This window comes from Perna viridis, chromosome 8 (assembly GCF_037379345.1).
Source record: "Perna viridis isolate PV_CMFRI_1.1 ecotype Kerala chromosome 8, ASM3737934v1, whole genome shotgun sequence".
NCBI lineage: Eukaryota > Metazoa > Mollusca > Bivalvia > Mytilida > Mytilidae > Perna > Perna viridis.
In genome coordinates this window covers 48,069,807-48,093,452 of record NC_142452.1, presented here as the reverse complement: position 1 = coordinate 48,093,452, position 23,646 = coordinate 48,069,807, and the positions used below count along the sequence as shown (strand labels likewise).

General features: G+C 32.6%; 1 protein-coding gene across 8 annotated transcripts in view; it reads left to right on the top strand.

Moving 5' to 3' along the window:
* Positions 1-23,646, top strand: part of LOC148610793 (myotubularin-related protein 13-like) — a 76,560-nt gene that overhangs the window by 33,573 nt on the left and 19,341 nt on the right. The window contains exons 18-31 of one of the 8 annotated variants that reach the window (XM_088596157.1): positions 838-1,004; positions 2,752-2,825; positions 3,926-4,121; positions 4,795-4,928; positions 5,805-5,977; positions 7,633-7,826; positions 8,481-8,676; positions 9,589-9,669; positions 10,999-11,108; positions 13,331-13,561; positions 15,838-15,861; positions 18,104-18,223; positions 20,974-21,018; positions 23,443-23,612. In XM_088596157.1, coding sequence (XP_088452283.1) covers positions 838-1,004; positions 2,752-2,825; positions 3,926-4,121; positions 4,795-4,928; positions 5,805-5,977; positions 7,633-7,826; positions 8,481-8,676; positions 9,589-9,669; positions 10,999-11,108; positions 13,331-13,561; positions 15,838-15,861; positions 18,104-18,223; positions 20,974-21,018; positions 23,443-23,612 — 1,915 coding nt within the window. The remainder of the gene's footprint in view (positions 1-837; positions 1,005-2,751; positions 2,826-3,925; positions 4,122-4,794; positions 4,929-5,804; positions 5,978-7,632; positions 7,827-8,480; positions 8,677-9,588; positions 9,670-10,998; positions 11,109-13,330; positions 13,562-15,837; positions 15,862-18,103; positions 18,224-20,973; positions 21,019-23,442; positions 23,613-23,646) is intronic. The other 7 variants (XM_088596158.1, XM_088596161.1, XM_088596159.1 and 4 more) reach the window with 7 other exon arrangements.

Sequence of the window (23,646 nt, the reverse complement as noted above, 5' to 3'; positions counted from 1 at the left end):
CTGTAGTAACATGCTTTGTGTAGGAAGAAAACTGTTAACAAAATAAGGCTGTAGTAACATGCTTTGTGAAGGAGGAAACATACATATATGTAGAATACTGTATAAAGAAATAAGCAAAGTTTTCAGGAACATTATAATTGCATTCTTAACATCTTGACTAAAATTATCTTGACAAATGATGTCCTAGATTTGGATTTATCAGAACCTTAAGTGTCAGTCCTTGAAGTGAGTGAATTATGATATCAAAGAACCCACCACTTTAGGAATAAAGATTAGATTTCCTTGTTAATTTGCTAAAACTAATTATAATTTCATTGAAATGAACATTTCTTGGGCTTATTACTCTGTAAAGATCCTCAATTTATTTATATCCTAATGGAATTTTTTAAAACATGTCTGGTAATGTAGAGGTCAAATAGTGATAGATTTTAAAAAAGGACACTATTTTTAAAATCTCCCATTGATACAATTTCTGATTTGTCAGATCTAAATCAGTTCATAAGTTTGTAAATAAAATATATCTTAAAAGGATGACTGTGAACTATTGCAATGTATTTATTAATGCAAAAATGAGACTGAAATAAAATTGCAGTAATTAGTACTTATGAAATTGTTCACAATTAAACATTATTCCTGGGGGTAAAATGTTTAATTGTGAACAATTTCAAAGAATCGCAAAAAATATTGCTTTTGTCAGCTGAAATTACAATGTTGCAATAATAAATGCTTGCAATAATTTTAGAACTTACAATAGTTATCTTTGTGACTGTATTTACGTGTAATTCATTGCTTCATAGACCAACTTTGATAGCCTTTGTTTTCAATATCTTATTTTAGTCTAGCGGGGAGCGACAGTGTAGATGCTGAAAGTGGATTTGATGAGACTGAGATTTCTGACATTGGAGCAGGGGTTGTGAAGTTTGTCACCCGATTTGTAGATAAAGTGTGTAATGACAGTAAAGTAACACAGGATCATATCAAAGCTCTACATACCATGATTCCTGGTGAGGTCAAAAATTATTTGCAAAGGATTTTGCTTTTTTTTTTAACCTTATGTATACTTCCCAATTTGGCAATTTCCAATTTTTACGATCAAACATTACTTTTAGTATACGACAGACACAGATTGATATAAGCAACGTTACATCAGTTTGACTGACAGCTTGGAATTTTAGTGTGGGAAATGAAATTCAGGTAGAGACAGTGCAAGAATTTACATCTAAAATATTTTACAGGATATTTCTACACATGATGAAGGTGTGCAAGGCCAAAGGATTTTGATTTGCGTGAAATATGACGGAAATTGGTGATAGTTACACTTTTTCATTTTACTTAGAAATATATGGATCATGGCTTGTACGTCTACCTCCTCTAACAGTTCTTGAACTACATCTAAAATATTTTACAGGTTATTTCAACACATGATAAAGGTGTGCTGGGTCAAAGGATTTAGATTTTTGTGAAATATTATGGAAATTGGTGAACGTTAGACTTATTTTCGTCAAAAATAGGGCTATATGGCTTGTATGGTTATCACTTTCTGTAGTTTTTGAACTACAACTAAAATATTTTTTGGAGGATATTTCTACACATAATGATGGTGTGCAAGGTCATTGGATCTTGATTTTCATGAAAAATTACGGAACTGGGTGATAGTTAAGACTTTGTTATTTTTGTCAGAAAAATATCCCAAGCAACAAAGTTAGGGATTTGTGATGGGGGGGTATTAACATTTTTTATGCGTCCATTAATACGTCCATTGGTCCCCTTTTTCTCATTGCAACTAGTCTGACACTACCAAACAGAATTTCATGACACTATGTGGCCAGGATACAATATGTAGTTATGCAAATATTTAGGAATTTCTGATCCCCAAATTGATCCCTAGACCATGAGTAACACAAGTCTTTGAAGGATTTCTGAATCTGCAAACCATGTCTTCATACAAAAATAAATATGTTCCTAATGTGGCAAATCTAGCGAGCGGGGGCATCATTAGTGTCTTACAGACGCATTTGATGTACTAAAAAAAAATAATCACTACTAACAGATGAGGCGGGGGCTCCTGTGATAAACAGGGCTTCTAGTTTTTTTGTAAAATAGGGGGCTAAATATGGCCCTTATCCTACCTTATCCTTTGGAAATTTCATATTTCATTTTTTTGAATAACAGAAAATTACTTTCTGAATATCTGCAATTTGTTTTGAATTTGAGTTTATTTGGCTAAAATGTCATATTACTTTGCAGTCATGTTATGTTATGTTATTGCCAATTTGTAAAAAAAGATCATTTGCATAAATCAGATATTGCTTAAAAAAAAACACACTTAAAACATTTGTACAAATAGAGAATATGATTAGTACAAAAGTTTTTCAGTCCTGCTGAGTACATATGAATATTTAACTTATGTGAGGCATGATCGCAATTCTACCCACTTTTTATATTTTAGTATTTTCTGTACTTGTAGTATATTTCATGGTTTCTTAATCTTTTTATTCTTGTAATTATTTATGTTGAGGTAAAAATGAAAATTTGTAAATCAGTAAAATACTTAAATTTCTGTAAAAATCTCAATTAATTCAAATACATTTAAAGATTTTAATGAGTTATTATTACCTCCTTAAAAAAGGGGGGAAAATGGGTTTGCTTGTGTCAAGGGGAGGTAATTCATGTTTACTTGGCATGGCTGTTAAAGACTATTTGTCTGTACATTTAGTCTGATCTTGTAACATTTGTTTCTATATTCTGCAGGAGTGGTTGCTATGCATATAGAGACATTAGATGGAGTCCATAAAGAGAGTAAGAGATTACCTCCCATACAGAAGGTAAGGACAAATAAAGAAAACACTATCATTAGGCAAGAAATGAGCTTTATCCAATTTATGATTTAAGTAATACTCCTGCTAAGAATCATGCAAAATGCGATTCATGGTTGGAAAGCCTTCACATTTTCATTTTTGATGTTTTGTTTAAAATGTTATAGTAAACAGAAAGTAACATGTGGTTTTTCATAAAATCCATGTTCTTAGGAGAATTATATAGAATGTACTGTAGAATTCAAAAGTAAGGGAGATAACTCTGTAAATGACACCAAAATGCAATAGAAACTGTTGGATTTTCATAGTGGATTATCTCTTATCAGCAGACAGATGGGAATGAATAATTATACATTTCATCTATTGACATATAAAGCAACTTAATAACAAAAATTCAAATGTGTAGCCTTTTTTGGGGTGTATTACAGAATTTGCATGATTCTTACTAAGACTACTACTTGAAATTAAAAAAAAAAAACTTGTACCAACAGACAAGTACAAAGAAATAGTCTTATTGGTTTAATGATGCAGTATATTAGCTTACTGTACACCAACATATTTTCACAGCTGTATATTTTCACTTTTCTTGATCCCAGTTCTAATTTCATGGCTATATAATGTTAAGTCATTCACTTTTTTTAACCTGATATATTTATTTGGGGACATTTTTTTAGATGATGAAACGAGCAAAAGTATATACAAGTCACTTACAAACAAATTGTTGGTTTATTATATTTCAGTTTAAACTTTTGTTTAGTGAATAATTTAAAACAAGTACTATCTTAAAAAAAAAAAAAAAAGAGGATAGCCAACACTGTAAATTTTTGTTCTTTTTACTTATAAGTTTCTACATTTCATTCAAGGAAATGAGCACATGGTTTCGATTCAGTTTTTTTAAATGCCACTCAGTTATTAGTATTTGGCCAATTGGGAAACAAATTTGGGATCAGGTGACTTGTGTTTCCATAGAAGAGCCTCCTTAAGGTCAAAGGGTAAAAAAACTATACTGATTGCATCGGAAAAAAAAGTTTTTTTAAATATCCAAAAACATCAATAATTTGTGATATGTAAAGCTAGGGGTTTGTAAATATGTTGTCTTGCTATTACAGCCAAAGATCTTGAAGCCAACCTTACTACAAGGAGAGGAAGTGATAATGGATGGGTTAAGGGTGTACCTCCTGCCTGATGGACGAGAGGAGGGTACAGGAGGGAACCTTGGAGGTCCTACTCTACTTCCTGCTGAAGGAGCTGTCTTTCTTACTAACTATAGGATTATATTTAAAGGAATTCCTTGTGATCCTTTAGGTAGGGAGATAGATAGGACTGTCTAAGAAATATTTATGGGACAATAATGAAATCCTAACAGATTTCGCAAGGTTTTAATTTTCATTATATTCGCAAGGTGGTGGAAGTGGGAAAATATATATGAACACTAATATTTTGCTACATTAGAGCATAGATGCACATATGTGACCGTAAATTAAAAAAAAAAACTATCCTCACAGAACAAATTAAGAAATTTGGCACTCTGTACATTGCGTGTCACTCTATTACATTGGAATTGCCAGTCTGAAAACATTGTGTTAGACTGTGTTAGACTAATTTTCATTAGTACATAGGGTTTTGAATTCATGGATTTTAGTAGACCCTCTAAGAGTTCAGTAGAAACTTTTCATTTCTTTTTTAACTTTAAACTAAGGTTTGACGTAGCCACAAAAAAAACACTGGAAATTGGTTCCCCATGAACAATAGTTCTTCTACAGTATAAGAAATTCATAAGGTCAAGATTTCCATGAAGCAAATTAAAGGATGTAAAAGGTCTGAAAATTTTGTGAAATCTAAAAACTCATAAGAGAAGATACATTTTAAAGACCTGTAACAAATGACATTTTTCTATTAATGACTTGCTTTATGAACCAGCTCTTGATTTTGGAAACATTATTTTGTGTTATATTGTGTGTACATGTATGTATTTCAGCTTGTGAACAAGTGGTTGTGAGATATTTCCCTGTATCTACAATGACAAAAGAGAAACAGATAAAATTAGGGTATACACCTAATTTAGAACAACTTCCAAAGGAAGGAATTCAAATTAGATCCAATATATTCCAGGTTTGTAGCATTTTTTTATTCCCAATAAAGACCAGCAAGCTCCACCCAGCAGAAGACATTCATTCCATCTCTTACTAACCGCTGCAGACAGGCTTTTGAAATTATCGGACAGTTTTCAAATAAAACGTTGTATGACATTCAGACATCATCATGTAAAATCATTCACTTTTTCCTGACTTTACAAGATTCTTGCATTTTCTAAGAGGGCTGGCTGCAGCGTCTAGAGTGAATTTCGAATGTCAGATGCTGTTTCGCAGCTTGATAGACTGGATGTACATGTTTTGGTGTATTCAGATGTTTGTCCATCCTTCTGTCTGACTGTCAACTGTAAAAAGATGGTATGGTTGTTTAATGGTCTGTATCATGCAAACAATGGGTAAAGGTTTTCCTTTTAAATGCTTTATAACTTAGTGTAAATCAAGTTAAAAAAAAATTATTAGATGAAACACATGCAGAATATTCATTGTGAAATAATAAATGATTGAAATAAAAGTTGAATAATTAGATAAGATTGATCACATGATAATTCACTTGTGCAACAGTGGTGAAATATTTTGACATTTTTTACATTCACTTTGTGTTATTCATTTTTTGTATATACTTTTACTTTGTGTTATTAAATTTTTATATATACTTTCACTTTATGTTATTCTCTACCTGTCCTACAGACATGATTTTCTTCCACCTTATAATGGAATTTCGATTTTTTAAATCAGGATTTTATCATTACTATCCCCTTTTTTACTGTACATTTACCTCCAATTTGTCAACTTCGGCTTCTTTTTTGGGTTTGTGAAATATACAAAGTAATATGTAGGAATTTAGTATGAAGAATTTATTTTCTATGTTTATGAACAGTTCTATTCTAATCTACAGTTGATGAGATTAGCTTTCGATGAAGAAGTGATCCCAGAGGATATTGATACGTTCAGGAAGCTGGCCAATAAATACCGCAATCCTGCTTCTGTCTTCCACACGTTTGCATTCACGGGTCATGTGATCATCCAGCCGACACCAATGAAACACAAAGAAAAAAATGCCTCCTTGAAGTGAGTACTGACTTTAGCCCTTTGCTAACAAGATGCAAAGGGGAATAGTTTAGCGATCATCTTTGCTTTTGCCTGTGTGCCTGTTTACAACATTCAAATGAACACACTCCCTGTTCAAAAAATAATGCAAAAAACAATGGCAAAAAACTCATGAATTACCACCCCAAAGTTGTCCCTATTTTTCCTTATTTGTATATATATAGTATATTCTTGGATCGCCAAAATTACATGATCACCAATTTTATAAACAAAAACAAAAAAATTAACTTGTGAAAAAGAGCATATACAGTAAATATCCTTTGATTTGATTTTATCAAACTTGGTATGAAGTTTGTACCCTTATTAGCCCGTTTAACCCTTCTTGATTTTCAAGGTCAAAAGATTTTTAAGTAGCACTCCAGATAAAATCATGCAAAATGTGACTTATGGTTTGAAAGCCTAAATATTTGGTTTAAAATGTTATAGTAAACAGAAATTAACATGTGGCTTTCCATATAACCCTTGTTCTTAGGAGATAAAAATTATATAGAATGTACCAAAGAATTCAAAATTAAGGGAGATAACTCTGTAAATGACACCAAAATACAGTAGAAACTCTTGGATTTTCAAAGTGGATTATCTCTTATGAGCAGACAAATTGGAATGAATAATGAAACATTTCATTTATTGAGATATGAAGCAACTTAATAACAAAGATAAAAATATGTAGCCTTTTTGTGGGTGTATCACATATTACAGAATTTGCATGATTCTTACAAAGACTACTACTTAAATTTTACTGTTCAAGGAAATCATGTACATGCCTTTCATGTTTCCTGTGTTACTTTAAAGGTATTTTATAATCTTCCGATTTGTAAATGATTTATTTTTTTGTCCTGTTTTGATGTAAAGTAATCAAGGCAGCCAGGATTATGAAGAGAAATCCAAAGAATTTATAGGAAGGGCAAAGACTTGACAGGGAAAATAGACACACACAGTGAAAAACATATAAAATAGCCAAAAAAACACATCCATAAAAAACCTTAAGTAAATGAGCACTTAAATTTTGGAGCATGAACGGGTAGGATAAGCATCGTCTGCTTTTCAAGAAACTTCTGCAGAGTTTATTATAAGATGTCACATGACATGGTGTTGGTAAATTGGGTTACCATGTTATTTACAAAAATAAAAGCAATAAAAAATGATATAAAAAGCGGTTAAAATCTTAGTTATAACGGACAGTATATGAAAATGAACAGTGTTTCTATATTTTCCTTACAAACCCTCAATATTTAATTTTAATTGAACTGAATAAATTTTATAAAATTATACATTTAAGGAATGACTGTTATATTTTTTGGTCTGTTTGAAATAACCTCAATTAGGTGGTGCACACTAAAAAACATGCAACACAGGTTATTTTTATGTGTGCACCACAGGCACTTAGGTTATTCAAATAAACTAAAAAAAATAACAGTCTGTACCTTAAATTTAATTTTAGAATCAAACTTTCATGAGTAAAAAAGGTGACGTCACGGTCATATAACAAAATTTGGTCTATGAGATGATGGGCAAATTTGTTTGTCCTGTCAGAAAGTTCATTACTTCTGAAATTAAATTATAAGGAAAGGGCACAAGAACTTTTCCTTACTCAACACCATATTTTACTTTTCCAGAAATTTTGCAAAGAAGACATTGATGAGAACTGCCAGAAAGGCAGGTATTAAGCCCAAGCAAAATGCTCGTAAACAGAAATATGTGCTGCCAACACCACCTATGAACAGAAGAAGCATGTCACCACGTTCATCATCAGCTGGCTCCGACAGTGAGTCAGAAAGACCAAACAGTGAACAGTTTGATGATTTGTCAAGTAAGTTTGATGTCTAAATGTAGCTCACTGTTGGCGATTGTCTTTCCTAAGGAAATAGAGGTAATCTTTAGTTTGCAATAGTTTATAGTTCAAGAACTTGTTGCTTACATTTCCTTTGAAATGTTAAAACGAGTTGACCCTAACATCTGACCTTATTGAACTGGAATAGCCCTAAGTGAATACCAGTTATGCTAAGTGAACTCATATTTTTAATGTGGGTTATTCCATTTCTACACAGTCTGAGGTTACAGTCAGCTTACTTTAAAACATATTCTTTTGAGTTCACTAAATACCTACAGAAATACACTTTGCACACGTTTAAAATTTGTGTGTAAAATCTTATTATGGCATACAGAACATTGTAAAGACAACTTGCAACATGAGTCACTGAATCTTGTGTTAATGATGTATTCTCTTACTAGCCTTCATTTAAATCTTCTTTCTAAGACTGCTATGATGGAACATATTGTAATGCTGTGGTTTGTCCATCTTTTTAGAAATCCTTTTTTTTTTCTTAAAGATTCCAGAGTCTTTTAGTATATCTAACATACAGTATCAAAGGTCAGGGTCATGGGATCAAAGTTCACACAAGTTTCCCTTGATTACTCTTTCACATTGGTCTTGCTATAATTGACATACATATTTAAACTTCAGTTGTAGACGAGATGGAGTATGCATCGTCATGGACCAGTGATCCCAAAACAATAGAGAAGTTACTACAGCGTCCTGGTTATAATGATTACAATAGACTAGGTCTGAACAGTCTTATGACACCTCATCATGGTCAGGAACCGCGATGTGAACAGTTCAGAATATCTGCTGTCAATGCAAACTTCTCTGTCTGTCGAAGGTAGGCACACAGCTATCGGTTAAAATTGTTGCATTGACTTTGTCAAGTGCATACCTATCTAAAGTACAAAAATACCAATCTTAGAATATTGCTTAATCTTATATGTTGTATACATGTTTCAAGGAATAACCTCTCGTATACAGTGAAACTCCTATTTTTTTAGGGGCACCAATTTTTGTAGTTTTCGTGGGTGAGCTTAACCAGGAAAATTTGTTCCCAACGAAAAGGAGATTTCCATTGATGTGTATATTGAAAAACTCAGAACGACGAATTCAAGAATCCATCAACTTGTGTTTCTTCCCTTATCCATGAAAATTGGTATTCACAAATTAAAGTACTTTCACAGTAGTAGGGTTGTGCACATTAAAAAAGAGTTCAAAATTGAGGAAAAACATAACTATAAATTGGGAAAGCAACCTGACCAAGGATAGATTAAGTGTAAGTATTTGTAAGAATCAGACAAATTGAGAAAAATCAGAAACATGCATGTCAAAACCCCACTGATCTGACCATGAAATACCACTCAAGGATACTTTTTTTTCCTATTCGAAAAGGCTATTATTTGATCTCTGCATCACTGGCTTTGGGCAGATATTTTTCAATAGAATATTAGAAAAATGAAGTTTTTGACAGAGTTTTGAAAGGTTCATTTACAATTCATTTCAATGAAATAATAACTCAATGGTCCAAAATGATATGGAAAATCTTGTCGGTTTTCCTTGATCCTGATGATGCAAATAATCAAATTACACTATTAAAATAATGTTTTTTTTCATACTGACTGCCTGATTCTTACAGGGACTGACACTTTACTACTATTTTTATCTATGAAAGACCACCAATTGGTTTTCAATATCTATTATGAAGCCACTACTATAACTATTCTGCAGTTATCTACATATTAAATTCCAGTTATCCAGCATTACTGGTAGTACCTCTGAGTGTTACAGATGACAGTATAAAGAAACTAGCTCGTACTCATCGACAATACAGGTAATAGAACTCATTGGGTGTCTATATTGAATAACAGCTGTTTTTAAGTTGAGACAGAAAATATCACAGCCAGCCCGACAGAGCGAGATGTAATGTTCTGTTGTGACTTTCAAAACTGACATAGTTCTGTTTATTAGTGATGTTGCAGTTAATGTTGTGTAATATTATAATAGGAAATTATCCAGATTTGGCAGCATAACTAGTGGATAAAATGGCCCACTTTTTCAATTGAATAATTGAAATTCCAAGTTGTTGCTAGTTTTTATGATTGATAAATTGTGCTATCTTTAGCCTAGCTTATCATGGAAAGGATGCTTATCATCAGGCAGCAGTATCACCAAACTTGAAACATTACACAAGTCTGAAAATATTCTTTACTCTTTGTTTATGTCTGTTTTCCATGTCGGGTCTTTGTCCCTTGATTACATTCTTTTGATTACCGCTATAATCTTGGTTCCCTTGATTACTCTTACTCTTTGTGACATCATCATTTTCATAGACTTTGATTGGAGTTACCATGGAAGTTAAGAATATTCTGACTTAAGTATGTTTAACTTTGCTGCTGTTTTGGCCTGCTGTTTTGGCCTGTTGTTTTGGCCTGCTGTTTTGGCCTGTTGTTTTGGCCTGCTGTTTAGTACACATTTGATTGCTTTATGTTAATATATTGATACAATTGATTCTGAGACTGTCCATGTAGAATCCTCCATCTAGATCCTATCATATGAATGGCATAGAGAAAATTCTATCCCACCATATTTTTGCTTCATTGTACTGTTCAATTCCATTGATATCAGAGATAACATGAATTTTTCAAAAGTGGATGACTCGGGTTAAAAAGTCCATTAAAAATCAACTAAATTATGTACAGATCAGTGAGTTGTCTCCCTTTATTTCAAATTTTGTTAAGCTTTCATTGTTACCATTTCGGTAAATCAAGGCAGCCTTGTTACATAAGGATATCCATTTTTGATAAAACATGACTTTGTAATCTCTAATGAAGGAAAATATTTTGAAGACAAAATTTTGCATGTGCCACCTACTGACTGGGTATTCCGTTGATGACATTTTATGGAGTTAGACCAGGGTAAGGGAAATAACTCTTTAAATCAGTGATATGTTTCAAAGACTTGAAAAAGAATGAAATCAGTCCGAGTAACTTTGATGCTTACATAAGATTAATGTAAAGTGGTGAGTACAAACGTTGCAGTGATTTGTAACAGTTGTGTCCCTTACCTTAGGTCTACCTCCTTAAGTCATTTACATTGAAACATCCAACAACAGGGGAATATTTTATAGATTTTCTAAAATAGGTTGGTTTATTTTGTATAGATTCCCAGTGATAACATGGAAACATCCTAGAACCAAAGCATTACTGATCAGAGCCAGTGGATTCCACAGCAGAGGACTAATGGGCATGCTAAAACATGATTCTACCTCAGGTAATTTGATCAAGGCATATAAAAACTATATAGCTGTGAAAATTGAAAACTTACTTGAGGTTTTGGACTGGTAATATTCTGTATTTTGCACAAATTGTATATTTTGGTAGATTTCGTTCTGATCCTGATGTTAAGTGGGAAGATTCACAATTCAGAATAAAAAAAACCCTTTGTTTACACAAAAGTATGTCAGCTACAAAAATGACATAGCACACTATGTAAAGGGATAGATTAATGACTGTTTTGCTCAGTGTCAGAATAATGTGTCTAAGTTGGGGATACCTACCTGTGGGCTGTTGCTTCTGTGAGCTAGCACACAATCTGACACAGTGTGTGTGTGTCTAGTACAAAGCAGGGTCTGTTTGATTGATCAAATGTTCTAGTCCTAAAATGCATGAAATATTTGCTATAGGATTGAACAATAATCAATCAATCAATCAACTACATAAATAGTGCATGTATATCAAAGATATTTGGAAATGAGACAACCACTCAGGTCATGTACAAATAGAGGCAACCACTCAATTCATGTACAGAGACAACCACTCTGGTCATGTACAAATAGAGACAACCACTCCATTCATGTACAAATAGAGACTACCACTCAGGTCATGTGCAAATAGAGACAACCACTCGGGTCATGTACAAATAGAGACAACCACTCCGGTCATGTACAGATAGAGACAACCACTCTGGTCATGTACAGATAGAGACAACCACTCCGGTCATATACAAGTAGAGACAACCACTCAGGTCATATACAAGTAGAGACAACCACTCAGGTCATGTACAAATAGAGACTACCACTCCGGTCATGTACAGATAGATACAACCACTCAGGTCATGTACAGATAGATACAACCACTCAGGTCATGTACAGATAGAGACAACCACTCAGGTCATGTACAGATAGATATTTTGGTAGATTTCGTTCTGATCCTGATGTTAAGTGGGAAGATTCACAATTCAGAATAAAAAAAACCCTTTGTTTACACAAAAGTATGTCAGCTACAAAAATGACATAGCACACTATGTAAAGGGATAGATTAATGACTGTTTTGCTCAGTGTCAGAATAATGTGTCTAAGTTGGGGATACCTACCTGTGGGCTGTTGCTTCTGTGAGCTAGCACACAATCTGACACAGTGTGTGTGTCTAGTACAAAGCAGGGTCTGTTCGATTGATCAAATGTTCTAGTCCTAAAATGCATGAAATATTTGCTATAGGATTGAACAATAATCAATCAATCAATCAACTACATAAATAGTGCATGTATATCAAAGATATTTGGAAATGAGACAACCACTCAGGTCATGTACAAATAGAGACTACCACTCAGGTCATGTGCAAATAGAGACAACCACTCGGGTCATGTACAAATAGAGACAACCACTCCGGTCATGTACAGATAGAGACAACCACTCCGGTCATGTACAGATAGAGACAACCACTCAGGTCATGTACAGATAGAGACAACCACTCCGGTCATGTACAGATAGAGACAACCACTCCGGTCATATACAAGTAGAGACAACCACTCAGGTCATATACAAGTAGAGACAACCACTCTGGTCGTGTACAGATAGAGACTACCACTCTGGTTGTGTACAGATGGAGACAACCACTCTGGTCATGTACAGATAGAGACAACCACTCAGGTCATGTTTAAATAGAACCAACCAGTCAGGTCGTGTACAGATAAAAGGTCACCCGAAAAGAACACCATTAACTTTCAACACATCACCTTAAATACAAAATAACGGGCGTTTGGAAGTCAAGACAGGAAATATCACAATGAGCCTCTCATGATGTGATGTTCAGTTGAGACATTGAAAACTGACCTTATTTCGTTTATTGTAATCAGAGATTTCCAATATATTTGAGTATCACGGCAATGGCTTGAGATAGAAACTATCAGGCAGTAAGAACAAGGGGAAAAAAATAAATAAAATTGTCGATAAACAGTTAGCTCTCATTGGCACCTGGAAATAACTGAGTTGTATAAAATTAACACATTGTCAGCTTCCACTTGTGGGATTTCAGATTCTCTTAAATTTTTTTTGAAGATTTTTTTTGTTTGGAGTAGTATAGGTCATAGGTTAAGATTACCTTTATGAGAACTATCAATTTAAAAATATTTCTCATGTTTTGTTCCAGAAACTGAAGGAAGTAAAACCTCTTAAATTAAAGAACAGGAAAGATATTTCTCATGTTTTATTTCAGGAACTGCAGGCAATGAAACCACTTCAAGTATAGAACAGGAAAGATATTTCTCATGTCTTGTTTCGGCTACTCCTAACAGTGAGAGATATCGAGGCTCCTGTAGCGACTCTCTGACGAGTCTAGACTCGCTGATGATGGCAGGGATCAATGTTCCAGAGACCCCTGACACAATTAGAAGATCCTTTAAAACTGGAAGTCTTCCAAGGGTACCGAAACCAAAGTCTCAAACATGTAAGTAGGTCAAAACATGTCACAGAAATATATGTTTGTCAAAAATGTCATGGACATGTAAATGTCAAATGGTATTCAGACATGTAATTAGGTTGCATTATGCCACAGACACATAAGTAGGTCAAATAATGTCTCAGACAAGTAAATATTTCAAACAATAGTCAGACATGTAAGTAAACATGTCACAGACACATAAGTATTTCAAACTGCAGTCACTGACTGATATGTAGGTCAGATTATGTCACAGATGTTAAAGGAGGTCAAATGCTCAAAACATACATACAAGTAAGGCATATATATGTCACAGACACTTACGTAGGGCAAATAAATGTCACCAATGTGTAGATAGGTCAAATTAATTTCACAGATGAATGAGTAGTTCAAAATTAATGTCACAGGCATGTATGTAGATCCAGTCACGACTGAAGTTAAGTAACATAGAAATACACTCAATTTTTATTTGACATTAATCTCAAATATTTCATCAGGTCTTGATACACTCCTAAAAATGTTCACAAGTTTCCCATTTTAGTGTTTGTGCATTGTTTATTGTTTGTTTACATATTGTTTTGCGTTCATTTAAACGCACGATAGTAGTGTTGATTTAAACACACAATAGAAGCATTCATTTATTTTTGTACATTCATTATTTCCTTTATTCAACAGTTATTTTTATATTTATACTCCACGCAACAAAGTTGTTAAGGGTATAATGTTTTTGACCTGTCCGTCAGTCCATCTTCAGTTTTACGAACTTTTTTTTTTAAAACACTTGCAGATATTGACATGATTTTTGGTATATAAGTTCACCATGATAGGTTACAGGTCAACAGAAACTTTTGTTTCACTCTGATGATTTTTACTGAAATTATGGGTCTTGAACTTAACGAAATTCACAGAAATAACATTTTTCCGGACTTTTTTTCTAAATGCTTGCAGATATTGACGTGATTTTTAGTATATAAATTCATCATGATAAGTTAGAGGACAAGTTTGTAGTTGGTTTCGCTCCTATGATTTTTACCGAAATTATGGGCCTTGAATATAGCTAAATTCACAGAAATAACTGTTTTTCTGACTTTTTTCTAAATGCTTGCAGATTATGACATGATTTTTGGTATATAAGTTCACCATAAGTTACAGGTCAAGTTTATGTTTTGTTACACTCAGATGATATTTACTTTGGATTAACTTAAACTCTAAGAAATTAGTCTAGCGTTGGAAACTACCACTGAGTAACAGAATTTAGTTAGAAGATGAAGGCCTAAAGCCTGAAAAAACACTCTTATTCCACTTTTTATAGGAGTCCTTCTACATGTATTATCCAACACTAGGACACTTCGGGTGTGTTAGCAGGCTCATTAAGGTTCTTTAATTTGCTATTATTTTGTTATTTCATTAATTTTATTTTTGATTTTTACTTTCTTCATTAATATTTATTTTTCATTGAATTTCTATCGTGCATTTAAACGCACACTAAAAGTGTTCATGAATTGTGTGATTTAAATGCACGCTGAGAACGTTTGTTTATCGTGCATTTAAGTGCAGGCTGGGAGAGTTCATTTATTGTGCATTTAAACACATGATGGGAGCGTTCGTTTAAATACACGACTATTTTATCATATGTTTTGGTGAGCGTTTAGTGTGTGTTTTTGTATTGTGTGTGTGGGAAACCAAAACATGTCAAGGAGTGTAGGTGAAAGTGAAAGTTTGAAATAAAAAGTCACGAAAAGTATATAAATTCATGATGGAGAATTTTTGGGAAATTTAGACCATTGCTTGAGTTTAATGAAGTTTTTTATTATTTTGATTTTTTTATTTGGTGTTTTTTTTTCAGAATTGTTGAATCTTTAAATTGTAAAACTAATGATAACTAAATTATTTATCAACTTCATGCAAATTGGACTTTTATAATTTCATGTTGCTTTCAGCCAAAACCAGAAATATTTAATATCAGTTATTCTTTTCCAATTAAGATTCACATTATGATATAGAAAGCAGAAATGTATCTTTTGTTTTATTATTTTTTTTATTGTTTTAGGTTTTTGTGGTGTTAGCAGCTTTTCTGATTTTCTTTTAAAATAAATTGATTTATTTTTGCATTTTTATGACACACATTATAGCTGCATGATATATTTGACAAAAAACTCTTTACTTGTTGTTGTTTTGAAGTTGTCTCCCTATTCATTTTGTTGTAGAAGTTGTCTCCCTTTTCATTTTGTTTTTAAGTTGTCTTTCTTTTTCATTTTGTTTTCATGTTGTACATTTTTTCCTAGATGATTTTGATTATGATTATAATAGTAAGTAAAGAAAGTATTCAGTCCTGCATGTAATTACTATATATAAAGCTCTTCTATTTGAATGGACATTTAAAAATTTAAAATTGACATCAGTGTTTCAAATTTTATGACAATCTCATGAGTACAGTGAAACCTATTGAAACACAGACCTGTTTACCCCTATGATTTTGTTGTCATCTTTCAATTGCTGAATGATCCTTATTATAAGATCTACATTAGTTTGTTAGGGATCAAAGTTGTTGGATGACTCATTGTTTGAGTCATTGCCCTTGAAAGGCCAAAAATGATGTTTTAACAGTTTTAGTCAATGTCTTAAAAACTAAAATAGATAGATAGAAACTTTCAATTGATGAAATAATCTTTATAATAAGTCCTATCAAAGTCTTCATTGAGTCAAAATTGTCAGACAACTCCTTTTTAGAGTAATTGCCTCTGAAAGGCCAAAATTTAACCAGGTGAACGATTCAGGCTCCCAGAAGCCTCTTGTTTTCTTTTGGACTTAAAAAATGATTCAGTTTAGACATGCTTTTGGTTTACCAAGGTTAAAAATACATTGTAATTGTATGAAGGGACTTCTAAAAAGTGTATGTATAGACAGGTTTATGGTTTTTAATAGGTTTGGTTTAGACAAGTCCACTGTACTTTACATATCTTTCCATTTTTGTCCATTTAAATGAAGAAGCCAGTATTTCTTTAATACAGTGATGAGTGTATAATTTTGAATGTTTTTTGTATTAAAGAAATAATTCTATATTTACATACTGATTTAGACATGAAAAAGATGTAGAAATGTCTACATTCTTTTGCCATGTTATAAGTATGTTTTTTTTTTATTTGAAATAATTAAAATTCTTTCTGCCACTTCAACAAAAATTATCCTGAATAACTTGCAATAAAATACAGTCATCCTTAAATTATTCCAATCATTGGACAGATTGTAATGGTGTACCACTCTCTGTCTGTCTGTCTGTGCATAGCTCAGATACTCTATGACAAATTCATATACCCCCACTCAACAAATATATGGTATATTGGAATCACCTTTTCTGTACTTCAGTTTGCCTGTCTTACCGTCCATCTAATTTTTCTGTTCCAAATGTATGGATTGATTTTAAATTGGGTTTATAGCTTTATATATAAGGGACATATATTTTGGGTGCTGTTCAATATCAACTTCTATATTTGTGAGCCTTAACCATTTTTCATGAAAGTAAAGTTTGTGAATTTAATTGTAAGTTTTTGTAAGAATCAGGTAAAATTGGAAAAATCAGAAACATGTATGTCTACTGATCTGACAATATGACTTCACTCAATAATGATGATTTCTCTATTTAGAAAGACCACTATTTGATCTCTGAAGCACTGGATTTGATCAGATGTTTTTCAGTAGAATGGCAGAAAAATGAGTTTTTGAAAGAGTTATATGTCCCTGAGATGTATCATTTTCCCATGCATTTCATTGAAATTATAAATCAATTTACCAAAGTGAACATTTTTTTCCTTGATTCTGACAATACAAGTAGTCAAATTACACCCTGAAAATGGTTCTTTTTTATACTATGTTTCACCCACTGCCTGATTCTTACAGAGACTGACCATAACACAAAGTAGGAATGGCTCGTATCATGTGCTTTAGTCCAGCTGTTAGTTATGACGTGGCTATAAAGTCACCCTGTCTGTCTGTCTGTTTGTTTACATTTCTTTCAAAGGATCCACTCATCACTGTATGAAAAACAATATTCTAGAGCACATTTTCTTGTTGCTAATTAGGTATATACAAAAATTTAGAGCCAGTAATTGCTTCTGTAGGAGAAAACTGCACGCTGCTGTTTTTGTATTTGAAAATGGTATTTTCGAGAAAAATTTTTACAGTGGCTCAATTCATACTTTTACTAAATCTCCCTTTATAATTGAAGTTCTTGTTTTTCCATCACAGTACAAAAAAAAAAAAAAAAAAAAAAGTTAATTTTACCTAGGAAAAAAAGGTCTTATTTCAATTTTTTTTTTATCACTATATTTTACTTTTATCACGATTAACAACTAAAAAGTATAAAAACTATCAACCATGGTACTATCAAACATGGTACTATCAACCATGGTACCATCAATCATGGTACCGTCAACCATGGTACCTTCAGGAAAATAGCTTAAACAATTTCTCAATCAACTGTATAAAAAAAGTTTATATTAAGTTACGAAGAAATACACACAATTCTTGAGTTGTCAATTTTTGCTTTGATAGCAAGTCGAGATTCCCTTGACTCAATCAGCGAAGACCAGTTGAGTACGTCATCAAGGGGCAGTACTCTCTTCACAAGAGCCGCAAATGCCTTCCGAGCCAGTGGGTCATGGCGGAGCTCAAGTATGTCCTGATATTTTGGATGAAGGCATGCACAAACTATCAGAAACTTTTCCATAATCAAACTTAGTCTAGTCTAAAATTTAGCCAAGGTTATTCCTTAATCCTATGACACAGTTCAGGTGTATGCATATTACAGTTATTTACCTCTTACTTAACTATACAATAGTCCACTCAGTCAGGTTTCCAATGAGTAGTCCAATCGGGGGGGGGGGGTGTTGGAACCCCCCCACCCCCTGGCTATACTTCTGAACTTCTGATTCTTGTTCTTGGTGGTAGAGCTCCTGTGCATATGTTCTCTACAGTTTTGCATGTTGATTTTTTTTCAACAAAGGATAAGCTGTTTCTGCTGTTTATGCTAAATTTTATGTGTTTAAACAAAGAGTATTTGTTTATACATGTATTGGTACGTGTATCAATATCTGCCCTTGCTTTCAGCAAGTAGATGAATTTAGGAGAAGCAAAAATTTGGGAATTTTTTTATTTCATTTGCTTCAGTAGCAACAGAAGGTTAACAGTTAAATACCCAGTAAATCTTGTAGTTTAAATTTAGTTATCAAATTAGGCCAAAAATAAAGCATATCCTAGATTCTGATCCCCTAACCCAATTTTTCCCCCTCCCAGAAAGTTTTGGATTTTTTTCAAAACTTTGGTCATTTCTTGTAAATTGACAGCATTTTTCACTTATATAGATAAAAAATGAAAAAAAAGTAAAATTTGCCCGCCTGCTCCTAATTTAAAAAAATGTTGGATGAGAATCAAGGAATTATTTAATGATGGCCTTAAGATCTATAGTATTGCGTAAAATAGTTCATGAGTTTCAATTTAGTGAAAGTTTCACAAAAAAATTCCTCTATTCAGGTAAAAATCATTTGAATATGTTTTACCTTCCATATTATTTATCACTATGGAAACCTGACTGACTTGTTCCGAGACTTTCTCTCTAATTAACAGAATGATATGTTTAAGTGTATTCTTTCTTTACCAAACCGCCTGTCCATAACAATATATTTAAATAGCCAAGAATAATGTCCAATTTATATGCTACTTGTACCCATATAAAAACTTTAACTCAACTACATGTATGTATTTTGTATTTTAAAAACCAACATAAATACTTTATAGATATGTATCCAAGCTGTATGTATTTGCATTTTAAAAACAACATAGATACTTCAAAGATGTGTATTCATACTGTAACTAGTTCTCTATTGTGGGTATCAATTTTTCAATTTTTATGGGTTTTCAGAAATAGCGGTATGCGTCTTTCCGTCTGGTCACACTTGTGTATGTAAGTTCTTGGAAACAGCTTGACAAATTTTGTTCAAATTTTGTAGGATTGTTAGTCACAATTATTTAAAATTCTTTGTAAAAGAGTAATCGAGGGACCCAAGGTTCTTGTGGAAGTCAAAAGAAAGTAATCCAGGGACAAAGACCAAACATGGAAAACAGACATACAACAAAGATCATTAAGTAACTAAAATAATACATACAAAGTAACAGAAGCAAATGAGCAACTCAGACTCCACTAAAAACTGGGAGCATGGACCAGGTGCACTGGTAGGGTAAGCGTCATCTGCTTTTGTAGAAACACCCACCGAGTTGCTCATAAAAAGTAAAGTCCTGGGAAGAAGAAAGAGGAAAGGAAAACAATGTTATGGGAATGGCGTAGATGGATACATCGTAACAATTTACAATTTATGATGAGGACTATTAAACTTCTGTAGTGGTGACTTCAATCTTGTAGCAACATAACCCTGTTCCTGAAGCCTAACTGTAAGAGTTCTTGCGCGATACAAAAAATTCTGAATTTAATGTACTGTGATATTGTCCTCTACAAGGTGATAAATGGCACATGGCCCCCTCTAATCCAAATTACTAGTCATTCTGTGATAAAAACAATTAGGAGCTAGCTAAGTGACTTATGTTTTGCAGCATATTTTATGTAGAAAATTATATATTATTTGCCTGCTAGACTGAATGCAGCCTGCCCAGTGATGTTAGGGTTTCTTCGTCATTCATTAAAGAACCATGGGTGACCTAGAGCTGATATTTGTTTCGTTCCAATTGGGTTGATGTCTTTTGACATATTCACAATATCAGTGCTTGTTATATTCCTTTTAATATTTTGTGATTGGCATATAATTTCTTTTTCAATTTTATAGCTATATTTAGCCCTATGCAACAAAAATTGATATCCTTCAAATTTCTTCACTGGGTAATGTTTTCCTGAGCTTTTTTATTTATTGGTGGCAGTCACATCATTTTAATGAAGCCCTATCCATGTATTTCTAGGGTCCAGTTTACACAGAGTTGATCCTGATTTTTATACATGTATTTCTAGGGTCCAGTTTACACAGAGTTGATCCTGATTTTTATACATGTATTTGCATCATGTGAGAAAACACTTTTTTGGGATTGATTTTTATATACAGCACTTGTTTTTTGTTTAGATTATTTTTTGCAGAGCATTTTTTTTTCTGTTTTCAATAATCTTTGGTATCTTTAGTTTACTGCAGTTTTCTCAGATTTTTAGCTTTGTATTTGCATGTTTAGACCTTTTTTTTAAATTGCCATAACATTAGTGAACACTCACATTTATATTTTTCTATTCCAGCTTTTAAAAGTATAATATAAGATATATTTGCTATATTTATCATCACGTTACCAAATATAACTCACAAAATTATTTTGATTATATTTATGTTTTTGTTGTTATACTATATTTAGCATATAAACTGTGTATATTTCAGTTCTAACATTGCCTAGAAGGACCAGGTCTCGAAGCTCTTGGCAAAGTATATGCTTTACACATATTGCTGCATGCACAGCAGTGACTTAGATTTATACAGCGGAGTTATCTGCTCTTAGTACACAAATTTTCTATAGTGTGACAATGCTTAGATAATATAATCAATGTGTGGCATATAATTTCTTTGCAGCATTTGCATTTGGCTAGCTTTGGAACAAAAACAAATGCACATTGCAAGTTTTGTCTCTTAGATTTAATGCTGTAATTGATATTGAGATAGTGACTTTGGATTGTTTTTATTCAGTTTTTCAATAACTAGTATTGAAGTTATTTTTTTCATACATTTTTTTACCCATGAGGCTGTGTATACACTATTGTTTATAAATTATGTGCAGATTGATTCTACTGTCCAATCATCTGGGTGTTATAAAATATTAGAGTGTAGGGGAGGGAAGTCTTGTAAAATTATTTCAGTTAACCACTGGGACTTGCTCCCACTATCTAATATGCAGCCAAATTAACAGTTTATTTATTGCATTTATGGCGAAATTGCTGATTGTTGCAGGAGAGCAGTTAGTAGTGGTACTTTCAGATTATTACAGAAAATTGGTCTTTTTTTTTATTGGAAAAATTTACAAGAACTAGCCTGAATCTATATACACTCTTCCACCACCCAAAAAGAAATGAAAACTCTCAAATCTTTCATTACTAGACAGTTGTTACCAGTAATTATATAAATTTTCAGTGTATATAATAAATAAGGACTTGTAGCAAGTCTCTTACTGAACAACTTGGTCAAGGTTTTTACTTGGCTGTGATTGAGAGGAAAATAATCCATGATGGAACCTATCTAATCCAAATCTTTGGTGTATTAGAATCCTGCATTATTGGATGCCTGTCCTCAGCTTAAGAATTGATGGTTTTTTAATATTTCATCCAGTGTATTTTAATGTCACGTTTCATTTGACTAGTCTAATTAAAATTAGTCTCATTAACTGTTCCATTCAGTCACTGCATGTAGGATCTAACAACACTCAATTCTACTTATTGCTCAGATGATCTTTTCAGAATCCTCATTTGAATAATGCTTTCAAAATCATGAAAGATATCTGATTGTCTGATCAGAAAAATTGATCAGAACAAGAAGTAGAGTGAAGTGTTGTTAGATCCTTCATGCTGTGACTGAACGACTGGTCTATAGTTTGATTGTCATCTGTCATGATTCAAATGGCTTAGTATTTGTTGGAATAGACTGATTCCTTTGTGTCAAATTCAGAGGGTTTCCAGGAATTCAAGTGGGATTGAAATTGGGTGAAACAAAATTTGTGTAAATAAATAATAATTAAGTAGCAGAGGGCCCTGAAAGTACATTAAAAGGTTGAGGCATATGAAACTACCAGCAGACTAGTCTTCCCTAGTCTTCCCAAGAATAACATACAAACTGAAAAAAAATTGTAATCTATCTGCATCCTCCTCCTACAATTACACCTGCCCCATATTAAATATCTATGGTAATTCAATGTTAAAATTTGTAGTATTTGAGTAAAAGTTACAAGTTCTTAATTAACAAACTTAATAATCTATGCAAGCTCTGTTTACTAAAACATCATTTATTCAAATCTGATACTGTTTACTCGGTAAAAAAGGGAAATAACTGAGAATCTAACTGTTGGGAAGCAAGGAACCAGTTTTTCTTTCTAGCATGTTATTTCCCTTTTAATATTTTTTTTAATCTTAAAGTAAACTTTTGAAAGATGTTCTATTACTAACAAATGTCTGAATAATGTAAGCATGAATTTAGCTATAAGATGATCAGTTGATCAGAATTACTTCCCTTATCAATGAAATTTAAAAAAAAAAATAAGTTATTGGAAATATTCCTTTACTAACAAGTGTCTGAATAATGTAAGCATGAATTTAGCAGTAAGATGATTGGTTGATGAGAGTTAACTAAGATGACAAGGTTTGATTAGTGGTACATGTAAAGATTAAATGTATATTTGGATGTTTAGTAACTAATTGCATTATTAACACAAGATATTCTCTTTCAAACGAATTAATGAGTTACCTCACTTCTGGATGAGTTATCTATCTTTACTTTTAAGAGTGTGCATCTTTTCAAAAGGAATATTTAGTTGGTTAAAAAAGATATCTTTCTTGGATATTAACTTAAATAATATATTAAATTCATAATTTTGATCAAGACTTGTTTTACCATAGCAAAACTTATTTTCTTGGGTTTCAGGTTTAACAGTTGATGAGCATTTTAATGTGGATGTAAAACTTCATTGTGTTGATTTAAAAAAAAAATCGACAGAAAATTCATATTTGCTGAGGACTTTGTAGATAGTGGTTTTATTAATTGAGTTGACAGACTTAACCCTGGAAACATTATAAAGTAAAAACATTTTGATTTACAAATGAATTATGAAGTGCTTTTTGTGTAATGATACTCATGTTTCAATTTCAGCTTTTGGTCGTATCGGCAGTATCAAGGAAAAGACCAGAACAACACTTGATCCATCAAGGCATTCATCACCATCTGGGATCACCAGCAGTCAAGGGGACATAATCAACTCATCAGTTCAGGGATTTAAAAGAGTCTCTCTCTATGTGCTGGGAGAGAAGGCTCAGATGAAGGTATAGTAGTTATGTTACAACATTTGTCACTTTC